The sequence below is a fragment of the Colias philodice genome, chromosome 12 (genome assembly GCF_061535455.1).
Source record: "Colias philodice isolate Cphi_HAF_F1 chromosome 12, ilColPhil1 Martin Lab GWU primary, whole genome shotgun sequence".
In the NCBI taxonomy this organism is placed as follows: domain Eukaryota; kingdom Metazoa; phylum Arthropoda; class Insecta; order Lepidoptera; family Pieridae; genus Colias; species Colias philodice.
Window position 1 is genome coordinate 2,684,222 of NC_143097.1, and position 22,128 is coordinate 2,706,349.

At 33.2% G+C, this 22,128-nt stretch overlaps 1 protein-coding gene and 1 long non-coding RNA gene across 2 annotated transcripts in view; one reads left to right on the plus strand and one right to left on the minus strand.

Annotated features, from left to right (window-relative positions):
* LOC149483834 (uncharacterized) overlaps nucleotides 1-5,084 on the plus strand; it is a 51,324-nt gene extending 46,240 nt beyond the window's left edge. Inside the window, exon 4 of the long non-coding RNA XR_016316354.1 lies at nucleotides 3,860-5,084. This is a non-coding gene — a long non-coding RNA (uncharacterized LOC149483834). The remainder of the gene's footprint in view (nucleotides 1-3,859) is intronic.
* Nucleotides 5,085-16,913: 11,829 nt separating this feature from the next.
* On the minus strand, nucleotides 16,914-20,504 carry LOC149483835 (uncharacterized). The gene is made up of 3 exons (XM_089702007.1): nucleotides 18,573-20,504; nucleotides 18,207-18,304; nucleotides 16,914-17,110 (listed from the first exon to the last, which is right to left on the minus strand). Exons 1-3 carry the CDS (start codon nucleotides 20,502-20,504, stop codon nucleotides 17,023-17,025), a joined length of 2,118 nt encoding a protein of 705 aa, XP_089558133.1. The 3' UTR covers nucleotides 16,914-17,022.
* Nucleotides 20,505-22,128: the final 1,624 nt, after the last annotated feature.

The window sequence follows — 22,128 nt, forward strand, 5'->3', positions numbered from 1 at the left end:
ATGTGTACACCCATAACAAGCAACCCGCCCATTTTTGCCACTAGCACGTGAGCTTTCGGTTAAGATTATGTTTTCATAGACAAAATGCTCACATTAGAGAAGCGGTATATGACGGCTGCGCGAAGCTAGAGAAGAAAACATGGATTTTCAGGAAAAAATTATCAAAAAATTTTTAACGTAATTTTGTTGTTTATGTATTTTTTACGTGATCAGTGTATGCAAAACTACAAGTTACTTCGCGCTTAGTATACCAATAGCGGGACACCCTGTATAACTGAGGAAGAGGGAACTTCCCTGCTACAGTTTTATATAACTTAACAGGGAAGTTCCAATTGCTTGTAAGTTGTAACCATCACACCGCCATGCTAATAAAAAAAAAAAAATTGTTTTTATTACTTAGCATTTACTATTCTAGGTATAATTTCGCAACAATTTTATTCGTCTATTTTCCCGCCTAGTGCATCTGTCAAATGTTAACAGGCGATAAAATAAAGCCAGCACATAAAAGCCCTCATGCCCGTATTCATTTTGATATCTTTAATTGTGCCCATAAAAATTTGAATATGGCGGGAAATGCCGCTTCAATAAATGTCAGTCGCACGTTTGCTTTGGCATAGTATCATATTATTATCTGTGCTTTGGCGTTAATGCAATGGTTCGTAACGAAAGACAATATATTTTAAGTTTTTATTAGCTCACGTCTCTATTACCAGCTACTCTGCACGAAGCACTTACGACCAATTTAAGTTGAGCTCTGACTCATAAATTGTAGTTTTCATTTTTCGCTTCTTTTGACTCGGTTTTCTTATTGAATTATTTAAATATACATAGTTTTTTATAGATGATTTATTTTGTTGGTGAAGTTCTATTTATGTTAGGTATGAAATGGCGAACAATCGGGCAAAGAATGAGTATTTATTAGGCGTTATGTCAGTCGTATTTATAAAGCGAAATTGCTAAAACACACGCGACCACTAGGGTTTGTCCGTAGCTTTGATTATATCTACGAATGATAGGGTTGTGCTAAATATAAATAAGCTGGTAGTGTTTTATTTCGGATTCTTAATATAATTTTTTGATCTCGTAAAAAATAACAGAAAAAAAATAAATGTATGTACTATCTAATTTGGAATGTAATTTATTTATACGCCGTTTACTTCAAACGCCTGTAAACATGGTTTATAATAACTTAAAAATCTTGCTTTAATTCAAATATTTTGTAAAATTACGCTATTGTTGGTACCTACCCTACTTAATTCCTATATCTATATGACATTTAATTAAAAATAGTTTTTCGTGTTTGCATAAAGCAAGTTTCGCACAGTCACACTCGCCTGCCGCTCGTTGCGTGGTACCTCATACACATTTAGCCGATTAGGTTTACAAAATTAGATTTGTGCTTTAGCTACTTTCACGATTCTTTATGCATTCTCTAATTTCTAACACCGACTGGAATAATATTAATTAACGAAATTGTTTGTGTGTGTGACAGTAGTTGTTGTCTTGATGATTATTGATACCTACTAATTTTATTTAACTGTCATAATAAAGAGTTTTATTAGCTACTTATAAATCAGATTACTTTACCTCAATAAGTTCTAAATCAGCCTTTGTATAATATGGCAATTCATAGAATGGCCACATGATACAGAATATGAAGTCCAGAATCACCGTGCCAAAATTATAGTAACAAATTTCCCCAAAAAACCAAACAATTTTCATAATTTCCCAAACGCGTTGGAACAAAGCAAATCAGCGTAAAAAACAATGTAGCCAGACCTTAAGGTTATTTATCTACATCCCTTCATCTGCATCTACACCGAGGGCGCGTAAGCCGGAGATTTGCGAACTAATTTCAACTGTAAATCCCTAAAATGAGGCGGATTTATAAAACGGCTGTCTGTACACACCTTTATGATGAGTCCTAGAAGTGTTAGCAAGGGTTCTTGCGAGATAAATCAGATTTTCGAGATATGATAATGTGTAGGGGTGTGCTGTCTTTACGCGTGTTAGCAAGCTCGTATTGTGTGTACATGGCATTGTAGTGACAATAATACAAATAGTATTCTAAAAATTATACTAGGTTCTCCGCAATTTTAAGTGGCATACACTTTAAAATTGCAAAGTGACGTATTTTTGAGTTACAAAAGTGTCAAATCGAAATTAATGTAACAGTTTTTGAAGTTGCCAAATACAAACTAAAAAACAATTAATTTCTCCGTTAAATGACCTCTATTACAAAAATAACCTCTCAATACTAGCAAACATGGCAATAAAATTTACTTCTTTCTACATGTTATCAGATAAGAAATTATCATGTTACAAAATATAAGATATGACTTATAAATATCAATAACGCAGTGATTTTTGTGTTCCGTGCCTTTTGGTAATGTCAGTGAAGTTTTTATATAATGTCTTATGTAATTTTAGTGCAGTGTATGTGAAATAATTCCTTTTTATATGAAAATGGTAAGGCGGTTCTAACAATTGGTTTTACCTATAAAATGTTATGCAAACGTGTTGTTTTGTCGAGGTGTTTGAATAGTTCTTTAATTCAATATTATGATATATTGTATTTGCTAATGTTCTATTGCGACGCAGGAATAACTATATAGACAAAATATTTTTTACATTTCAAACAAAAAATAAAATTTAAAATAAATTGTAATCTCTTGACCTTTTAAGCTGACTTATATTATTATATAATACGACTCGCATAAAAATAAATATATCGTGGGCGATAAAATGTATTTCAAATTTAAATAGGCCCATCAAATGTTATATCATTCATAAAAAACACGTTATTATATTCTTAAATTACATCATAAAAGTTGTCCATTTGACATGTGTTTAAAAACGAGCCAATTATTAAAAGCACTAACGTATCAATAGATACAATCTTATAATAATACTGTCACCAGTAAAACATGATCCACGTAACTCCCCTTCTCGATCGTACAAAAGTTAATTTTCCCGAAGAAATTGTAATGAAATATCATAGATCAAGATAAGCTGGTCGCCCGTCGTTCTACTAATTATAAGCGGGGTGCAGACATGTCAGTTGTCATGTTATGGCTCATTAAAATTGAACTTTAAAGAACATGTGTGTGCCTTAGGCCTAAAAGGGTCAAGCTTTTAACACTGGCAATACTGTTATTGCACCTCGCATCGTGTGGTGTCTGCATATTTTTTATCTGTTGTAAATTAATGGCGCGAACCGCTGCTTGCCCGCTAAATACACGGAAGGATCATTTTTTTAACAACCACACGCGTGTTTTTACGTTGAATTTTTAAGCAGGTGTAATTTTTATTGCTGCTAACTCCCTATAAGCGAAAGAAATATGTAGCTATAGTTTTAATTACATTTTATGGTTTTATAATAATACTTTTCTCGGGTGCGTTTTAAATTATCTACGCGATGGGAACCGGGAATCGGCGAACATTTCCATGGCTATAAATAAAATGAAATTAACATAATCTGTCAAGTCCGGGTAGCATTTCGGTTATGGCAACAAAAGTTTCTTAGATATACGAATTTCTTATGCTAATATATCCGGTAGCTTCTCACGGGCCGTTTAGAAAAATTTGCATACTTTTAAGGGTTATGCTAATTGGACGCATGAAAATTAATTAAAAGGGGTGCCCGCGCTTTATTCAAATGATAATTTTATGTTTGATGTTTCTTGTGACTGTGACTTGTGATTGTGTAGACGAATCTGGGGGAATTTTTGTAGCCAGCTGTGCGCACCGATTGTAATGTTATTTCACTTTAAAGAGTTACCGAATCACATTCCAATATGTATTGAAATTTCATTGTGTGTAATATTTTTATACATCTAGGTCTGTGTATGCTTTACAGGTATTAAATATAAAGTTAATTTTTCAAAACTTGAAAGCCAAGAAGAATATTCAAGTATGTATCCAGGGAGCAGAAGAACAGAAGAAAGAAGATTTGCAGAAGAGTGAAAAACCTGGTGATAACCACTAGCGAGGTATAGAGTTCCTACGTGTGATCGAATTGTAGGAACTTCATACCGTGCTCTTGGGTTTGCCAATCTTCATCAGTTTAAAGAAGAATTAGGAAAAACATATTCGAAAAGAAGAATTATTTGAATTAGAAAATATGTTCAAATGATTGATACGTAAATAGATTTGTTTGTATAAGTCATTTCTAAGTCGGATGATGTTTTTATTTGTATGGCAAAGTGTATTTGTGAATCAAATATTTTCTTTCGTATGTCAATGTGGATAGTGCCTAAGATATGATTATAATTCCGAAGTATTTAAATATTCAAATTCAAATTGATTATGTAACATATGTTATATAAGAAATGGTATTTTTTTCAAAATGTGTATGTAAGATTTTCATTATTTTCTAAATTGTAATTTTTAAATTATATTCTTGGGTTGATTAATGAATGAAAAAAATTATTTCAAATATTATTGTGTTTTATCTAAAAGTAATCTAAGTAGGTATATGTAATATACATTGTTCTTAGACCTAAAATAAGGACATTTTAAATTTTAATTTACCTGCTTATCATTTTCATTATATGTATAACTAGCTGCTCCGCGCGGTTTCACCGCCGTGGCTCCACTCCTGTTGGTCGTAGCGTGATGATATATAGCCTATAAGCCTTAATCGATAAATGAGCTATCTAACACCGAAAGAATTTTTCAAATCGGACCAGTAGGTAGTTCCCGAGATTAGCGCGTTCAAACAAACAAACAAACAAACTTTTCAGCTTTATAATATTAGTATGTATAGATGTAAGTAGGTAATTTGAATTGAAAGTATTTTTAATATGATGCGAAAAATTTGAATTAGAGATAAGGCATTGCTTGCATTCATTTTTACCAAATTATCATGGGTTTTTTGAAATTTGAAAAAAGAATAGAATAGAAACAATTTTAAAAAAGAAGAGCCTTGTTCTTCTGCAATCCTATATAAAAAGAATTAAACAGATTAAATATGCTAGCCGATGTTTCGATTAACGATTTATGAAGAAGTGGACACAATTTTAAAAAGGTTAGTACGACAGTTATTTTTTAACAAAAAATAAGTCACATTTAAATTCTCATAAATTGGCAAAATTATATTTAAAATTATATTTAAAAATATATTCTCATAAATTGGCAAAATTATATTGGCAAAATTATATTTTGCCAATTTCAAAATTAGCTTTCAAATAAAAAAAAAACTTCAAAAACGGTTCAGCCAGTCCAGCTAACCAGGACAAAAATTGATAACCTTAGGAAAATAATATCTATAGCATTGTAATAATCGTATTGTTGTAAGAATATTTATTTAGATATTTCATTTAACAAGAATGTGGCAAAAACAATCGTTTTTTAACCGACTTAAAAAAAAGGAGTTTATCAATTCGGCCGGTTTTTTTTTTACATAAACTGTTTCATAATAAGTAGCAAAATTATTTAATATTAATTAATAAAGCATTGTAATATCGAACTGGAGTTTTATTTGTTATAAGAAAATAGCATTGAAGAAATAAGTATGCTGACGTAGGTAGTTATTTTAAATTTAATTATGCTAAGGCGATAAAGAATAATATGCAGTTTTGCACAAAGTATTTTGCTTCTGTATAATATACTGAGATGGTCTTTAGACTTTAGTATTTACGATGTCTTTGTTACACGTGTGAATAAAAATAACTATAAAGGAAAATGTAAATTTTATTGTAGTTATTAGATATTGATATGGAAAATGTAAATTTTATTAGTAGAGTTATTAGATACCTATTGATATTAATTGACAAATCTTGCTAATGTTATAACTGTGAGAGTTTATATATTTGTTATTTTCAAGTTAAAATAGATAATAAGTGAAATTGTGTAGATATAAGATATTGTAGAAAATATATGGAATTGGCACATTGGCTTTATTTTGTACTAGCGACCCGCCCCGGCTTCGCACGGGTGCAATGCTGATACTAAATACACTACAGAAAAACTGTGAACGTTGTATAATATAAAAACATAGCAGCCCGCTCCGGCGGCCGGCCGGTACCGCCGCAAACGCTACGTCCCGCAATTTTTAAATCTGTAATATCTTCGAAAATATTCACTTAAATCATACGGTGTAAAAGGCCATATAGATCTATATTAAATGAACAATGTATTCAAGGTATTTAATTGGTTAAGGATTAATGCTGTATTGGTTAAAATCGCATCGAAAATTAGCCATTATTTGTCGTAAAAAGTAAATGACAAAAAAAAGTTATTGTGGGTTATCCATAAGAGATAGACATATACCATCGCGGACTTTTCTGTAGACCTTTTCAATGTGTATAACACTTAGTACATTATTTTGATAAAACTCGTAGGGTTCAGCTTGCGTTTGCAATGTAAGCGGAAAAAATGTAATTTTTTACGACATCACATTAGAAACCTCAAAAATAACAGTACTTCTCCACTATTTAATAGATATTATTATACATATAAACCTTCCTCTTGAGTCACTCTATCTATTAAAAAAACCGCATCAAAATCCGTTGCGTAGTTTCAAAGATTTAAGCGTACAAAGGGACATAGGGACATAGGGACAGGGAAAGCGACTTTGTTTTATACTATGTAGTGATGATACGTTCAAAAATGTAAACCTAATGTGTACCTAATTAAAACTAGATGGCGCTGGTGTATATGATTGTTGTGTACAATTACATAATAAAATTTTAATAAAATATATTCATGAAGTTTTATTTTATTCCAGATCAATAATTACAATTTGAAATTAAATTAAATTTAACAATTATAACCCGCATAGTTCCCGTTCCCGTGGGATTTCCGGGATAAAACCTATCCTATGTGTAAAACCAAGTTACACTATATGTGTGCTAAATTTCATTGTAATCGGTTCAGTGGTATTTTCGTGAAAGAGTAACAAACACACACACACATCCTCACAAACTTTCGCATTTATAATATTAGTAGGAACTAGGAATTATACTTATGGCACAGAATACATAATAGTAGTATACATAATACTAAACGCTACAGAACGGACACTCTCCGCCTCCCGCCAAAATTAAACTTACCTCACCCCCGCGCGATCAGACATAAAATGGGCCATATTCACAGGCCATATTTTTCTGCAAGGACGATACGCAACGAAGATTGACAACATTAATCAAATTGACTTGAAGTAATTTTATTATTTTGGATTTGTGATTATCGTTTTTCGTAGAATGGTGGTTAGATATTGTGCTGTTTACGGATGTATTTCATCAGAAAAACGCGAATTTTTTTTTACGCTAGTCACAAATGTGCCAACCATAAAGCGTTAACACACACATTTGCAGTCTCTACAGTGTGACTGTCAAAACGATCATTTTGTATGGAGTGTCCGGGGTGTGCTTATGGCTTTGCTTATATTTTCCTTCTTTAAAGTTACAAGATAAGCTGGTAAAACTTAATTTTAACATTATATGCCTTAATTATATACGAACTTTGATGCCTTCGATGAGTTATTGTTTGCTATGCTTTTTGGTTATGTTTGAGAGGAATTAAAATGAATAGAAAATGTCATGTATTAAAGGAATTTTCCAAATCAATATGTTGGTTGCGAAAATATGTCTGTCTGTGTTAAGCGCGTCACACACGATGAAGATACTATAATATTTTATCTTAAGATACTGTTATATTTTATATCACAGTATCTTAACGCATCCGGTATCAGCGTTCGGACCATCATTTTTCTTTTTGTCATTGCGTACTAAGACTCCTGTAGAACCGCCATCCTGTTACAAATGACCCACAAAATTTCGCGTCATTGGATGCGTTACGTGCTGGCCACGGACAATTCGCTATAGCGAAAATTCGCGCGGCGCGACTGGCGGCGCGTCTTGCGAATGAATCAAATGTATGGAAATGTACTGGGCATGCCACGCGCAGCGGCGACCAGCGAGACGACCGGCGAATTTCCCCGAGCGAATCGCGCGGCACGACTAGCGATCGAAACAAATGTATGAGTTATTACGGCGCAGGCCACGGAGTCGAGCGGCAGACGCGGCGACTACTCCCGGAGCGAACTTAATTTAAAATAATTTGTTTTTTTTTCGCGAAAATGGAGACGGAAGCTTTTATTGCAGAAATTCTAGCTAGACCAGCTATTTGGAAGTCTAGCCACCCGCAACATAATTTTTCATCATGCCTATATTTTTCATATTTTTGGTGGAATTCTCCGTCTGTAACAACAGACGGAGAATTCCATTTCTATTTAATTCGTGTACTCCACTATATCTTCCAAACATTAAATCTTGAGCAAAAAAGCTGCTACTCCAAACAACGTCGAGCTAACTTTGATAAAGCCATCTCGTCTCCTCGTCTACACTGGTCGCGGCGGCGAACGCAACTGCCCGTGGCATGCTTACCGCGCCGCGCGAATTGCCGCGCCGCCCGTCGCGCCGTCGGTCGCGCCGCCGGTGTCCGTGGCCAAGGTGTTAAGATACTGGTTTGGGTGAAGTTAATTGATGTCAGAGTCAAAAAATGTATAAAACAAAGTACCTAGATTAAAATGTAGCTATACCTTAGTTTGTTTTATTAAGCACGTTGTACCTATGCTAATGATAAACCTAACTTTATTACTGTGCTATTCTGTAATTAAGAGAGGTCCGAAATAAAACAAATATCAATATTGAAACCATTTAATGAAATCCAGTTCACATTTACACCATAAACTAAAGTCAACTTATTTCTGGCCTACCAAAACATGAACACAACATCATAAAATGTTCGCTTGAGAATTCGAGATCATTTCGCATAGAATGTCCACAAAACATCATATAACTTTCAACTCCACGTGTTGTGGACCCCTGTACCAAATCTTAAAGCAGTATTATTTCCAGATTGGGACAGCGCTATAATCTAGTGCCATCTCTTTCCCACACCGGAAACAATACTGCTATAAGACATAATGGTTGTTTGTTACCTGAATGCTGTCACGTAGCTGTATCAAATGTAGCTTGTTTTTACTTTGGGATGTGGCCAATTAAACGGATTTTCCTTTGTTGTCCACCTACCTAATATCGTAACTTATTTTTTACGTTTGATTCTTGATAATGTTCGAGGGTAAGGTAATTTTCCATTCTGTTTATGTGCCAAAGTTTATAACTGATCTGTAATGGTGTGTATCATCTATAATAATATTATAAAGCTGAAGAGTTTGTTTGTTTGAACGAGCTAATCTCAGGAACTACTAGTCCGATTTCAAAAATTCTTTCGGTGCTAGATAGCCCATTTATCGAGGAAGGCTATAGGCTATTTAACATCACGCTAAGACCAACAGGAGCTGAGCCTGGCGGGTGAAACCGCGGGGCGCAGCTAGTTGTAATATATTAATTTATCCATGAGGCTTGGTGAACAGGAAATATGTGTGTGTGTAAATATGTACTTATTCACGAAAAATTGATACCTAATTCTTAAGAATTATGTTCCTGACCTGTTGTACCTTGACGTGTTCTGTGTAGCAAACTTAGAACTAGGTGGTCCCTCTCGACTTCGTCTACTCAAAAGGAATATTGTTTGCTGCTTCTGCAACATTTTTCATAGCTTCTCCGCTCCTAATGTTATAAATTATAATAATAGCATTAGCATTGTTATAGCATTGTAATATAGACTCGGCCTGTCCAACTTAAAATAATTTTTCAATACGAATCAGTAAATCCTGAGATTTTAGAATATTCAACTAGTTACTAGAGAAACAAATTTTTTAGTTTATAAATATTTTCAACTATATAAATAACTATCTAGATTCTAGTCAATAAAATAATTATTCATACAATTAAAATAAATGATGAAATGTACACTGATATGCTTATTATTTATCTCATTTCCACATGTGAGCATGACTTGTAACTTTATAGGGATTCATTTTTCGTCCGAATAAAGCCTGTAGATATTAAAATTGATAGTGACGTTTTATGCGTGTCATATTTTGTACAAGGGGACAATGTTCAGCACAGCCAATCAAGGTTTAGTTTATACGTAAGTACCTAGTTTCTTTGTATAAATATGTAATACTAGAGGTCCGCCCCGGCTTCGCCCGTGGTACATATTTCGCAATAAAAGGTAGCGTATGTCCTTTCTCGGGTATCAAAATATCTCCATATCAAATTTCATGCAAATTGGTTCAGTAGTTTAGGCGTGATTGAGTAACAGACAGACAGACAGAGTTACTTTCGCATTTATAATATTAGTATGGATTTAAGTACTTATTATAGTAAATTAAAAATAAAAAAACAAGAGAGTGTACAGATAGGTACCTACTACTGAAATTAAACTTATCTATTAGCAGAATTTTCCTCTTTCCGTCTGTCTGTTTGTTCGCGATTTTTGCGATTTTTGATAAAATCAAAAACGATTGGACAGATTTTGATTCTGTTTGTATGATGTATCAGATGGATAGCGTCGTTCTCGAGGATGGCGTGAGGCGAAGCTTCGGGCTGGTTTCATTATAAAAATCGCACTAAAATCGGATCAGTTATGTTAGTATTAATCGTTTGCGTATTTAATTAATAATTATAATATGTACTACTTGTACTAGACTTGTAGGTATGTCAAGTGATACACTAGGTATAACGAAATCCTAAATTACTCTTAAACCTTCGTATATGAGATTTAATATTTTTTTAAGCTATTGCATAGCTTCTATAGCCTTCTTCTAGGGCTAGACCAGTAGTTTCCGAGATTAGCGCGTTCAAACAAACAAACTCTTCAGCTTTATAATATATGTAAGTATAGATCATAGTACCTATACTTGAATCAAAAAGGATATATCACACGTCATATCCTAACCACAATATCCTTTGAATTACCTTCTGATAATATTGATACAAAATAACATATAATTTAATAAAAAACAGTGGTTGACTCAATTCTTAGAAACAGAATCGAAATTCGGTATAAATCGACTTAAACAAGTTAATAAAGGATGTGGGTACATTATCTTTTTTGATTCGGTTTTTTACTATTCTTTATTTTGTAATAATACTGCATATTAATTTAAATATTGCTATGAGAATAGTATAACAAAAAATATAATAATATTCCTTTGTTTTAATATTTGAAAATAAAATGTGAATACTTGATATATATTTTAGAGATGAAGTATCCCAATTACATTGGTTTATTATAATTTTTACCATTTTTCCTGTTAGGAATTATGTTTATCTAGTAAACCACTTAAAAATATAAATATTCATCATCTATCGTATACAAATATCACACTCTCGCAAATACCCCAAATTATTTGATGAAGACAGATCCATCTTTAAAAAAATCGGAGTCGGTTACATATCTACAGGTGAAGCTAATAAAAGCGTGTTAAAAAAGAGAATAGAAAAGCTTTATTCCTGGAAAGGGAAAAGAAGAGGAATTGATAAAATGACAGAACGGTTAGTAAAAATTAAGGACGTAGATATATCTAGGTATTATGTGAAATGTCTAAAAGATAAGAAATTTCTGGTTATATATGTAAATCAATGGTATGGTAATGAGAAAGTATAACAACCAAAAAAGTTCGATACATAAGTCAAATTGTAGTTAATGTTCGATGATCCAATGAATGTAAAATCAGACGTATCACGTATCTATTAATACAATAGGCATGACGAAAGATTTTCAAAACCTCTTCCATAATGTGTGTATACGATTATTAAACAAGAAAAACCCTATATTTCGCTAATATACTTAAATTTAACGAAGATAAAAGCCATTTTTCAAAAAATATTTATTAACTGTGCTAAAACAGCTCACAGGTGTCATGGCGTAGGCGTGACGTCACTCTTACCTAAATACGTAATTATCTGTATGCATAGCGAAGTAAAATTAAACAAATATTTAATTATAAAGTGTTATAGAATCTAATTTTAAAGTTTATAAGTGGTGTGCAGTATTGCAATGTGAATCTACATAAAAAAAAAGTTTTAGTAATTGTTTAAAGTGAGAAAATAATATGAAATGATTGTATAAATTTGACGCAGAGAAACCCGAACCACATATTCGTGAATTCGCAATTATATTTCTGTTCTGAGTCGATAAAGCATACGTGAAAAAATAGAAAATAAATAAAATGCGTATTCTCAGCATATTCATAACAACAAAATACACCTGCCGCGAAGTTGTTGTGAGTTGTTTACGTAGACGTGACGTCACGCGTGTTTCAGTCAAAATGGCCGACTGCAGAATTTCAATGTTTTATTTTATTGATAATCTCATTAATCTTAATGTTTTTAATATTTCTAAGTCACTATTTTTAATTTATATATTATACATTTTCCCTTAAAAACACTAATTCGAACATTTATGGATACTGTCGTCATGCCTATTTGCCCCTTTGTGAATGTTCCTTATTCTAACAAGTACGCATAGGAACGCTAATAAATAGTAGAAAATATTCATACATAATTCAGCATCATCTAACACCATAAAGCCTTCTGCCACGGCTAGGACACCTAATTTATATGCTAACCATCGGACGAACACCTTAAATAATTTCAGTCACAGTCTTATACATTCTTATAGCCGCCATCTTTAATTCATAAACAGAATTTGACGTCTCACTTTGATAGAGTTATTTGGATATGTCGCAGTCATCTGGTTGAATTTGCTATTTGATTGAATGACTAGCGCTTTCATTGAATGACGACATTTAATTGAATGACTAAAGGGCAAATCGTCAAGTTGTTGAATGTAACGTTCAACGTCTTGACTGAACGTCATTTAGCATACCTATTCCATTGGTTTGGATAAGGGGATGGGTTAAGTTCGTGTTCTTTTTTTAACAATACACAAATAGTCTTCATGTGGACATTTAGAAAAGGTAAATTCTGTTATTCAATGAACGCGCTAGTCATTCAACAATATGCCGGGCGTTAAATCCGCTGTGTTCAAAAGGCTATGATACAATCCGCTACGTAGTGACGCTTGTTAAATCAACGTTCGGCCTAGTTATTCAGTAAAATAGCAGTTCATAGATTCGTGCTAGTCATTCAGTCAAATAGCAGATTCAACCAGATGACGGCGACATATATACAATCGTTAGCATTTATTCGTAGCGGTTTGTGTAGGCGCCATTAACATAGAGATGGTTACAAGGTTCAACGCTCTGTTTAGAAAGTTGTATTTATGACACTTATGATTTATTTTAATGGGACAAGTTTACAATTCTTATGTATATGGCATTAATGGTAATATTATATTTATGAATAATACCCCCTAGGTGCAGCAGTGGTGGCTCAGTGGTGAGACCTCGGACTTCGAATCGATAAGTCCGGGGTTCGAGACCGGGCGAGCGCGCAGGAAATAAATTGATTTTTCAATTTATCTGCGCATGTTGTAGCATCACCACTGCTGGAACGGTGAAGGAAAACATCGTGAGGAAACCGACATGTCGAAGAATCAAAAGTTCGACGATATGTGTCATCCGCCAACCCGCACTTGGCCAGCGTGGTGGATTATGGCCTGTACCCTCATAGGAGGCCCGTGTCCCTGCAGTGGGAACATATATGGGCTGATGATGATGATGACCCCCTAGGTGGCGTTTTAACTGTTGTGATCTTGCTGAAAGAAACGAGTCATAAATTGATTAAATATCTTATGATTGTTTTTAAGTGGAATTTTAGTGATCATTTAAAAATAATAACTATAAGATTAACGGATTATTTCTAGAAATTAGTCAAATATGCGCAGTAGAATTTTACGGTCATCATATTATCATACATTTAAAGTTTAAAGTTTAAACTAATGATTCATTAAAGTATCATTTAACTTAATTGGAAGACCTTAATCTGGTATAAATTACTGTGTATTTAATGACATTTTTGTCATAGCTGCTGATGGTCTTAATTATAATAATTACTTATATCTACTTAATCGTCGATACGCCTGTTTACTTTGATACCTACTTGATAAAATAAAATTTCAAGTATTCGATTAATAGCTGTGCTCTGCGGTGTTACCCGCATTGCTCCGCTCCTATTGGTCTTAGCGTGATGATATAATATAGCCTATAGCCTTCCTCAATCAATGGGCTATCTAACACCGAAATAATTTTTCAAATCAGACCAGTAGTTCCTGAGATAAGCGCGTACAAACAAATAAACAAACTCTTCAACTTTATAATATTAGTAGATATATATATATATATATATATATATATATATATATGGAGACACACAAATAACAGTACATAGAAAAACCCAATTATAATAATCTAGATTCATAGATATATCGATTTTATCTTTGATTCAGTAGACAGTTAGATAGTCCTTGGTTGTACCTCTAAACTCGATTCACGGTGGTCTCATAAAATATATCGGTTTAACAGGACACTTACGCATCATTGATAATGATGTGAAAAAAAATGAGACAGAAAAAATTGTTTAAATATCACACGAAGTTTGCACCAGTTTATAGAAACACCAACCAACGAGTTCAGTAGGTATCTGGTCTGTTGACTTTAAAGCACACGAAACTTCGATAGAAACTTTCGGGGCCTTTTTCACAATCTGTGGTGTTATCCTCAAAATCAAAAAACAAGTTTACGACGATTGCAACTGTAATAAATGAGTAAAAACTATGTTACCTGTGAAACTATAATAGAAAAAATCCTAAAATTATACTATTTGCAGTGGTCTTTTAAAATATCCTATCGTACGGTCTATATCATCTCGGTCGAGCGAAAATATTATTAAGGTCTGAAAGTTCAAAAGTATCCTAGCATTTTCGTTTTTTCATACGACATGTATCTACATTGTACATGGCAGGCTTCAATCTCCAATAATAGATGTAACACGCAGTAATCCCTGGGCTAAACACCTCTAATCATTAGAGAGACTCATCCACGCTACATCCCACATTCCTATTTAACATTCAAACTAAAATTATCGCCACTTAACAGCCATAAAAAGCTGCCCGGAGCGGTTCCTATAAACATTTCAAACTTATAGCTTAGAATTTCCTAATCTATGGGTGCCCAGCGGAGGAATTTTATCATTTCAAACGTCTTTTAAAACCAGTTGGCCCGAAAAAAATGTTATCTCACTCCGTGTGATGCAATTTCGACTCTATCACAGTGGTTTAAAGTGGTGTTTTCTTCGTGTTACACGCGGTGGTTGTTACCTTGTACCCTGAAGAGATGATGATCAAAAACTAATGAGTAAAGAACGTTGAACTCAACCAGTTTCGGTTTCTCAGTCAGATATTTCGTAGGCCTGCCAATAAAACTGCTGTTTTTTATATGCACAATATAGATTATCTATGTGTGTTTTGGATGCAATAAAATAGACGATCGAATAGCGGTATTGGAATATACTTTTCTATATTTGGACCTTTCAAACTTTATCTAAATTCTTTATTTAAATGGGTAATATACTAACACCAAAACTGGTCAACTTTCTTGAATCCAATAAAACTTTCAGAGATTAACATTCATTTTAATACTCAACCAGAGTAGATATTTAAAAAAAAACAAATACGTACCTTCAAAATGTCAGCAATTTCCAAAATTTCATGGACAACATAGAATTTTGCACAGCTATTATAGTTAGGTACTAAAGAATAGCTTTGTACTACGAATGTGAGTCTATGAAAATAGAGCCTCCTTATCCATAGCCTAAGAATCAACCCTCATTGGAATGGCTTTACACTTGATTTCCGCCTAGATACAGATTATACCATGGAAATATTATAGACAGCATTTTTCTAAATTAAATTTTATAAAATTTTAGGTTAAATTTAATTCTGTTATCTCTTTATTCTACAAGTCGATTCAGTAATACTGAACTACCTACATCATAAAAATGAAAAAAATTCTATCGATTATATTGTACTTCTAATATTTTGATAATTAGAACTTAACAACAGGGTTTTTTTTAATGTTTTTACTAATTAACTATACCAGAATAACTATCTTACCCAGGAAACATAGTTTTACGATAACACTCAAATTTCTAAAATAAAGAAACAAAAATAACATTAGCAAAGCAAAACATTCTTCTAGTTGCTACATAACACTTATCAATTACTATGTAGTTAGTCATTTAAAAATTACATAACACAGTATACCACATTTGTATGTATGGCGTCAAACTTCAGGCCGTGAGAGAATGCCAAATAAAATCCACATTTGCATTCAATAGACATCAATATAAATAATTCCTCAAACGAAAAACAATTTGAGCTATAATTTCGTGTAATCGATGAGTAATAATTCAACTATTTTGTTGAATTTTTGAAGAACTCGTGTGTTATGAATGAGGTTTTTAATGCAGTTTTAAGGTAATTAATAATTTTATTTGACTTACCTTACTTTTCGGCCAAACGTGGTCAACATAAAAAACAATAATTTTTCAAGTAGGTATAGATAAAGTAAATAAATTTTTGTGGTAAAAAAAATTTTGGTAAAAAAAATTGACCTCAAATCGGTTTATTCGTTTATGGTAGGAGCTGTGAAACTGATAAAAGTTATGATGTTGTAAAATTCAACAAAGGGATACAAAATTTATAACATGTTTTCTTCTTGATTATCCGTGACAATATGAGATCAATTAAGATATGAAACAAACCTTTATATAACCATAAATAAAACCACAACAAATCTTATACAAAACTATAATTGCCAAGCGTATTTGCTTACTCTTTAGAAATAGAAATGGCAGGATTCGAACTCGTGTCCATCGCTCTTCAATGAATGTCTTCATTTATACTGGTAGGCAACCAATGACTGAATTTTTCTTTAATGATGCCACCTCATTATTTAAATGTTCGTAATAACATCAAAATTATATGTAATAAGTAATAACATGTTTGTGTTATTACATATAATTTATGATGTTTATAATTTAAATTCTATTTATGTATCTATCATTCTGTTCTCTCAAATTATTATCAATTACTTATGTACCAAATTGTACCAACACTACTACATTTTGCGAGCCCCAGAAAAGCGCTAAACGCAAAATAAAAGCACCTAATTGATAGTGTATAACTTTATTGTCTGCGCCATTAGCGGCTACTGCACAAATTAACACATACAAAATTACAGTTCATGGCCGTTGGAGTCTTGACATCGGGATCTGCAACAGACATTTTACTTTAATGTTATGTTATAGATAAAAAGATACATACATTAGTAAAATACAATAAAAAAATATCTCACAATATCACAAACCTATTTATTAAACATCAAACAAATAATTTTTTGAATTAGCAAGTCATTATCATCAAACGAATACAATGCAATTTCCATTGTAAGATAGATTATTATAATGCTTAATTTCCTGCTAATAAGCAGAGTAAATATTTCCAATGTTACCTTGACTCATTATAACCTCATTATTGAACATAATGATACAAACAGAGTATTAGTTAAGGTTGAAATTCTTCTATATTATTATAGTTTATCTATTTCTATTCAACTCTAAAAATTAAAAGATTTCATAGCCCTTTTTTTTTTTTTTTTATAGTGGGGAAATCTTCCAAAGATACCCATGGCCCCCGGGGATGGAGCCAAGGGTTATGTCGGATTCTTACCGACTAAAACCCCACTGTGTTCCGTCGAGCCGCGCAGTTAGCCGGGGCCGCGGGTACTCTTAGAAATCGTCCACAATATAACAATATATTAACATATTGTGCTTTTACTGGATGAGCAATTACTAGCTTACAGCCTGCGGCTTCGCCCGAATTTTCAAAGAAAAACCCGCTTAGTTCCCGTTCCCGTGGGATTTCCGGGATAAAACCTATCCTATGTGTTAATCCAAATTACCCTCTAAATGTGTGCTAAATTTCATTGTAATCGGTTCAGTAGTATTTGCGTGAAAGAGTAACAAACACACACACATCCTCACAAACTTTCGCATTTATAATAAGAAAGAGCCATTATTCATACATTAGTTAAAAATTCGACTTAATACGATCCCATGTTCGTTACCATACTAAAACAATACTATACTTACAGAAAAGTAAAGAACATTGATTTAAATACGCTAAATGCTCGCTAATATAACATTTGCTAATTAGGTAGATATATTATAATTATCGAACACCAAGTGTTACTTCTTCTTTAAGGAATCACGTGTAACCTATCACGTGTAAACTCATACCTTATAAAAGACTCATTGGTTAAACTTATTTATATTCTCGTCTTATAAACAAATAAACATACCATACACAAAACTGCTCAGAATTGCCGTTTCGCTTGAATCAACCTCAACAATCGGTTCTTTTGCTGCAAAGGGATGCGAGGCACTTTCAATGAGATCCCTTCTTCGTTTGAAGTGAGCGACGGCTGAAAAATAAAGATTATTTATGACTTTACAATTTAATATTATGTTATAAAGAAAAGTCGAAATGTGCTCAATCATTTTATTCTTTCTTTTGGTTCATCGCCTGTCTTAAAATCTATAAATATTATGGTTTATCTTTTACATATTTAAAAATCGAAACGTGTATACGGGAATTTGTGGAAATACAAATAATTCTATGAAACAAAGAACCTTTCAAATGTTCTCGGGCTACACTATACGACAGGGAGCGTATGGATATTGAGAAGAAACAGAAACCATTTCTTTAGCAGCCCTTCTACAACACGCCGGTATGTATTCGCAGCAGGGATGGTGCACACAATCTGGTATAGCGTCACAGGGCACAGACTCCGTGCAAATGACGCGACCTATACACTTCGGTATCATCAAGCAAGGCGGCTCATGTCGACACACCATTCTCATTTTAGCCTTCACTTGGGTACTCGTGTCTTCTTTGGCTGTGAGCGTCATGAATTTCTTCGAACACGTATGCACTTCTGCACACTTGGGATTATGCGAACACTCCACCACTTGCTCATCTGTTTGCCCATCAGTAATCAAGCATTCTGGCAACTTTTTACACATCGGCACATGGACACAGGAATCTCTATACTTAGCCTCATGTTTAGGCTTATAACATCTGCGCACTACTTCGCAAGGTGGATCGTGGTTACAAATGCTTTGCACGATTTTTTCCGTTTGAAATTCTGGGAGACACTCTTGCACGGCGTCCGGTGGCTGATATTGACACCCATTTTCAATGTATTTTTGGCTTTTGTTTTCTTCTCGGAAGCTAGATCTTTTGCTTGAGCTGAGGCGCCACACATTCGACATTCCGGTAGGTTTTGGAGGAGGTAAGTTAAGACAGCCGTTGATTAAAATACATGGGGGATTGTGAATACAAAGAATTTGGCCTTTATATTTATCGATTAAATTTTTTGTTATAACATCATGTGGCTCTTGACAAGACGTGAGCGCTTCGTTCTTATCTTGGGATTTTGTATTGGTACATTTACATTCTAATTGAGCTTTCAGTTTCGGCGGTGAGCTTGCCATTTCGCCAGTACTACGAAGTTTTGGGGACATCGGTTTTTCATTACTTCCTTTTGGATTTAAAATCTCACAACTATCAAGTGTACAATGGGGTGGAGAAGGCGGTTCACAACTACATGGCTTTTTGGATTTAGATTTAATTCTATCCGCTACATAATCCCAAAAACTTGACGATGACGACGGAATTTTCGCTTGTTCTACAGAATGTCCCGATAGATTTTTTGCTTGGCAAGAAGAATTTGCATAAATCTGATATGGTTTCATGTGTTTTGAAGGATATTGCAAATGTTTGTTCTGCTTCACTTTTGGGAAGACTTGACAATTAACTGATTCGTATTGTATTTTCTTATTTTTCGTCTCCTTATTATTATAAAGTACATCGTTCTGAACTCTTTCTGGGATGATACTTTCAGATCCAGATGATGACGTAAGGCAACATCGATTGATTGATGGGTTTCTGTTCATGGAATTATGTGACAATGGCGAGTTTTGTTTACTAGTTTGATGGTAGCGAATAGGTGCGTCATGTATATTTCCCACAAAAGCAAAATTTGGTTGAATAGCATAACATTGACGTGTTTTATTTAATTTCTTGATTCGTCTCCGTTCACAATTCGCACATTTAGCGGTCAGCATTGGTTCTCTTTCTTCTTCTTCTTCTATTTCTTTGGGATAATTTGATCGCCGGAAAATGGTTGAAAAGCGCGGCAAAACTTTATCTAGCAATAGTGATTTCGAACTCATTTTGGCAATGTTGTGTCGGCTGCTCTGATCCCCTCTGCTCTTATAATAATTATTTTCTTGACTAGTCATTTGGTGGTTTCGTTTGCAATTTTTATCAGCCAACATAGCATGTTTCGATTGTTTGTAGGCTATCATCTTTTGAAATCTTTTTGTGATATTTCCTGTATCGACTTGACAGTTATGACCTTGCGAATTATTGCCAATCATTGAGTACTTCTCCCTCTGATCAGTATTGCATGCATTATTGTTAAAAAGTCCGTGATTTCCCCGTTTAGCAGATACTGGTGGTATATTAACTGGATATTCAAAATCTGAACTATCAGAGTACCTTTCAACATAGCTTGCGCTTGTTTTCTTGAGAAAATTGTCTACATAGTTTCTATACATCTTTGTGCCTTAATGTTTACGTTTCGAGAATAGGTGTGTCGATATTGCATATTTTTTTTTATAATTTTTTGTTACATTTTTACAATGTTGAATTTATTTGCAATTTTTGTCATTTTGACATTATTCTCTGTCAGTCTATCATTTTAAAAGAAGATAAGTGAAAAAAGAAAGAGTATGATTGAATTTATAAAAGGTTTTAATAGCCCTAATGAAATTAGTTTCTTATTATATTTTAATGTACAGTAGTTGCACGTACATTTACACAAAAAAGGGATCGTGACGAAATGTTACATAGTTTTCATCGGAATTTAACGCTATAGGTATATCAATATTCAATTGAAACTAATCGATTTTTTCTAGTACCTTTTCAATTATTTTACAAAATCAATTCAAATTTTTCCCAACACAGACAATTCCCGGAACTATTATGGCTGAAAACGTTCGAAAAAAGTCCACGGTTTTTTGAAGCGGTCCCTTAAAATGTTTGAGAGTAACATTTAAATAGACGACTCAACGGATATCGTTGTAGGGACGTAAAACAATGAACAGGGCCCGGCATTATTATTATAGAAATTAAACGTTGAATTAATATGCAGAGGTGATACGTCATGCTGGAAGCGACGGGAAGGGGTGTGTAGCTGGAGCGAATGTTGTTTGTACTTTCAGTAAAAAATAAAAATGGTTATTTTTTTCTTGGTATGATATAATACATATTATGATAATTTGTCTAGGATTATAAGAGACGAATAATTGTTTGTTTATTTATATTTTATGGTATTGGAAATTGCCAAGAACACAATGTAAGAAGCCTTATTATTATAATGCAAAAACGAAACACGAAAAAATAAAAAAAATAGATGGTAAAAATTGTGTTAACATTTTATGTAGTTGTTGTTTATAAAATTCCTTGAGTTTGGAATTCGTATATTGTTAGTAGTGTAGTAGTAGTGTAGTGTAGTGTAGTAATGTAGTGTAGCTTTCATAGTTTTTGTTTTCATAGATTTACCGTAAGATATCACATAACCGATTTCAACGACCAAGAACTTCCAATCCAGCTACACAGCACAAACAGCGCGTCACACTATAAAATAATAGGAAAAGAATAAAAAAGCATGGCAAGGTGAATACCAGAGCACGCTCTAAGCCAAAAGGGTTCATTTAATGGGGTAACCACCCTAATCATAGGTGATTCTTTTTTTCTTTAAATTAAACGTGGAATAGCTATTAAGTTTCGGTCAGCTAATGTTTAAATTGTGAGGAGAAATTTCGTTGGAAAGGAACTATTGGACTTTTGGGAATAATTTGATCTATATTTACGTAGATTTTTATAATTTAATAATGTTACTGCTGAATCGTATTTCATTATCGATTACTCCTAAACATATTAATTTCTTTTACGTTTTCATACATCGTAGTTTTAGGTGATTCTTAAATATTTAAGTAGGTAACAGAATACTCTTACTTACTATTCAACATAAAACATCTAAACAGAACCACATTTTAACCGGTTTTATAATCGGTTTATTTTCCCAACGTTCGATCCACGATTATTCCTGTACAGTCTATACCAATTGTATAAAATCTGGATGTTTTTGAACATGTGGCAGTCACATATGGCATACGG

Excerpts from the sequence above, each read along its gene's own strand:
- LOC149483835 (XM_089702007.1), bottom strand. The coding sequence starts at position 20,504 with ATGTATAGAAACTATGTAGACAATTTTCTCAAGAAAACAAGCGCAAGC. Across the intron at positions 18,305-18,572 it reads CTGCTAAAGAAATGGTTTCT|CCGTCGCTCACTTCAAACGA; the intron begins GTTTCTTCTCAA and ends TTTATTTTTCAG. Across the intron at positions 17,111-18,206 it reads AGGTTGATTCAAGCGAAACG|TAAAATGTCTGTTGCAGATC; the intron begins GCAATTCTGAGC and ends ATAACATTAAAG.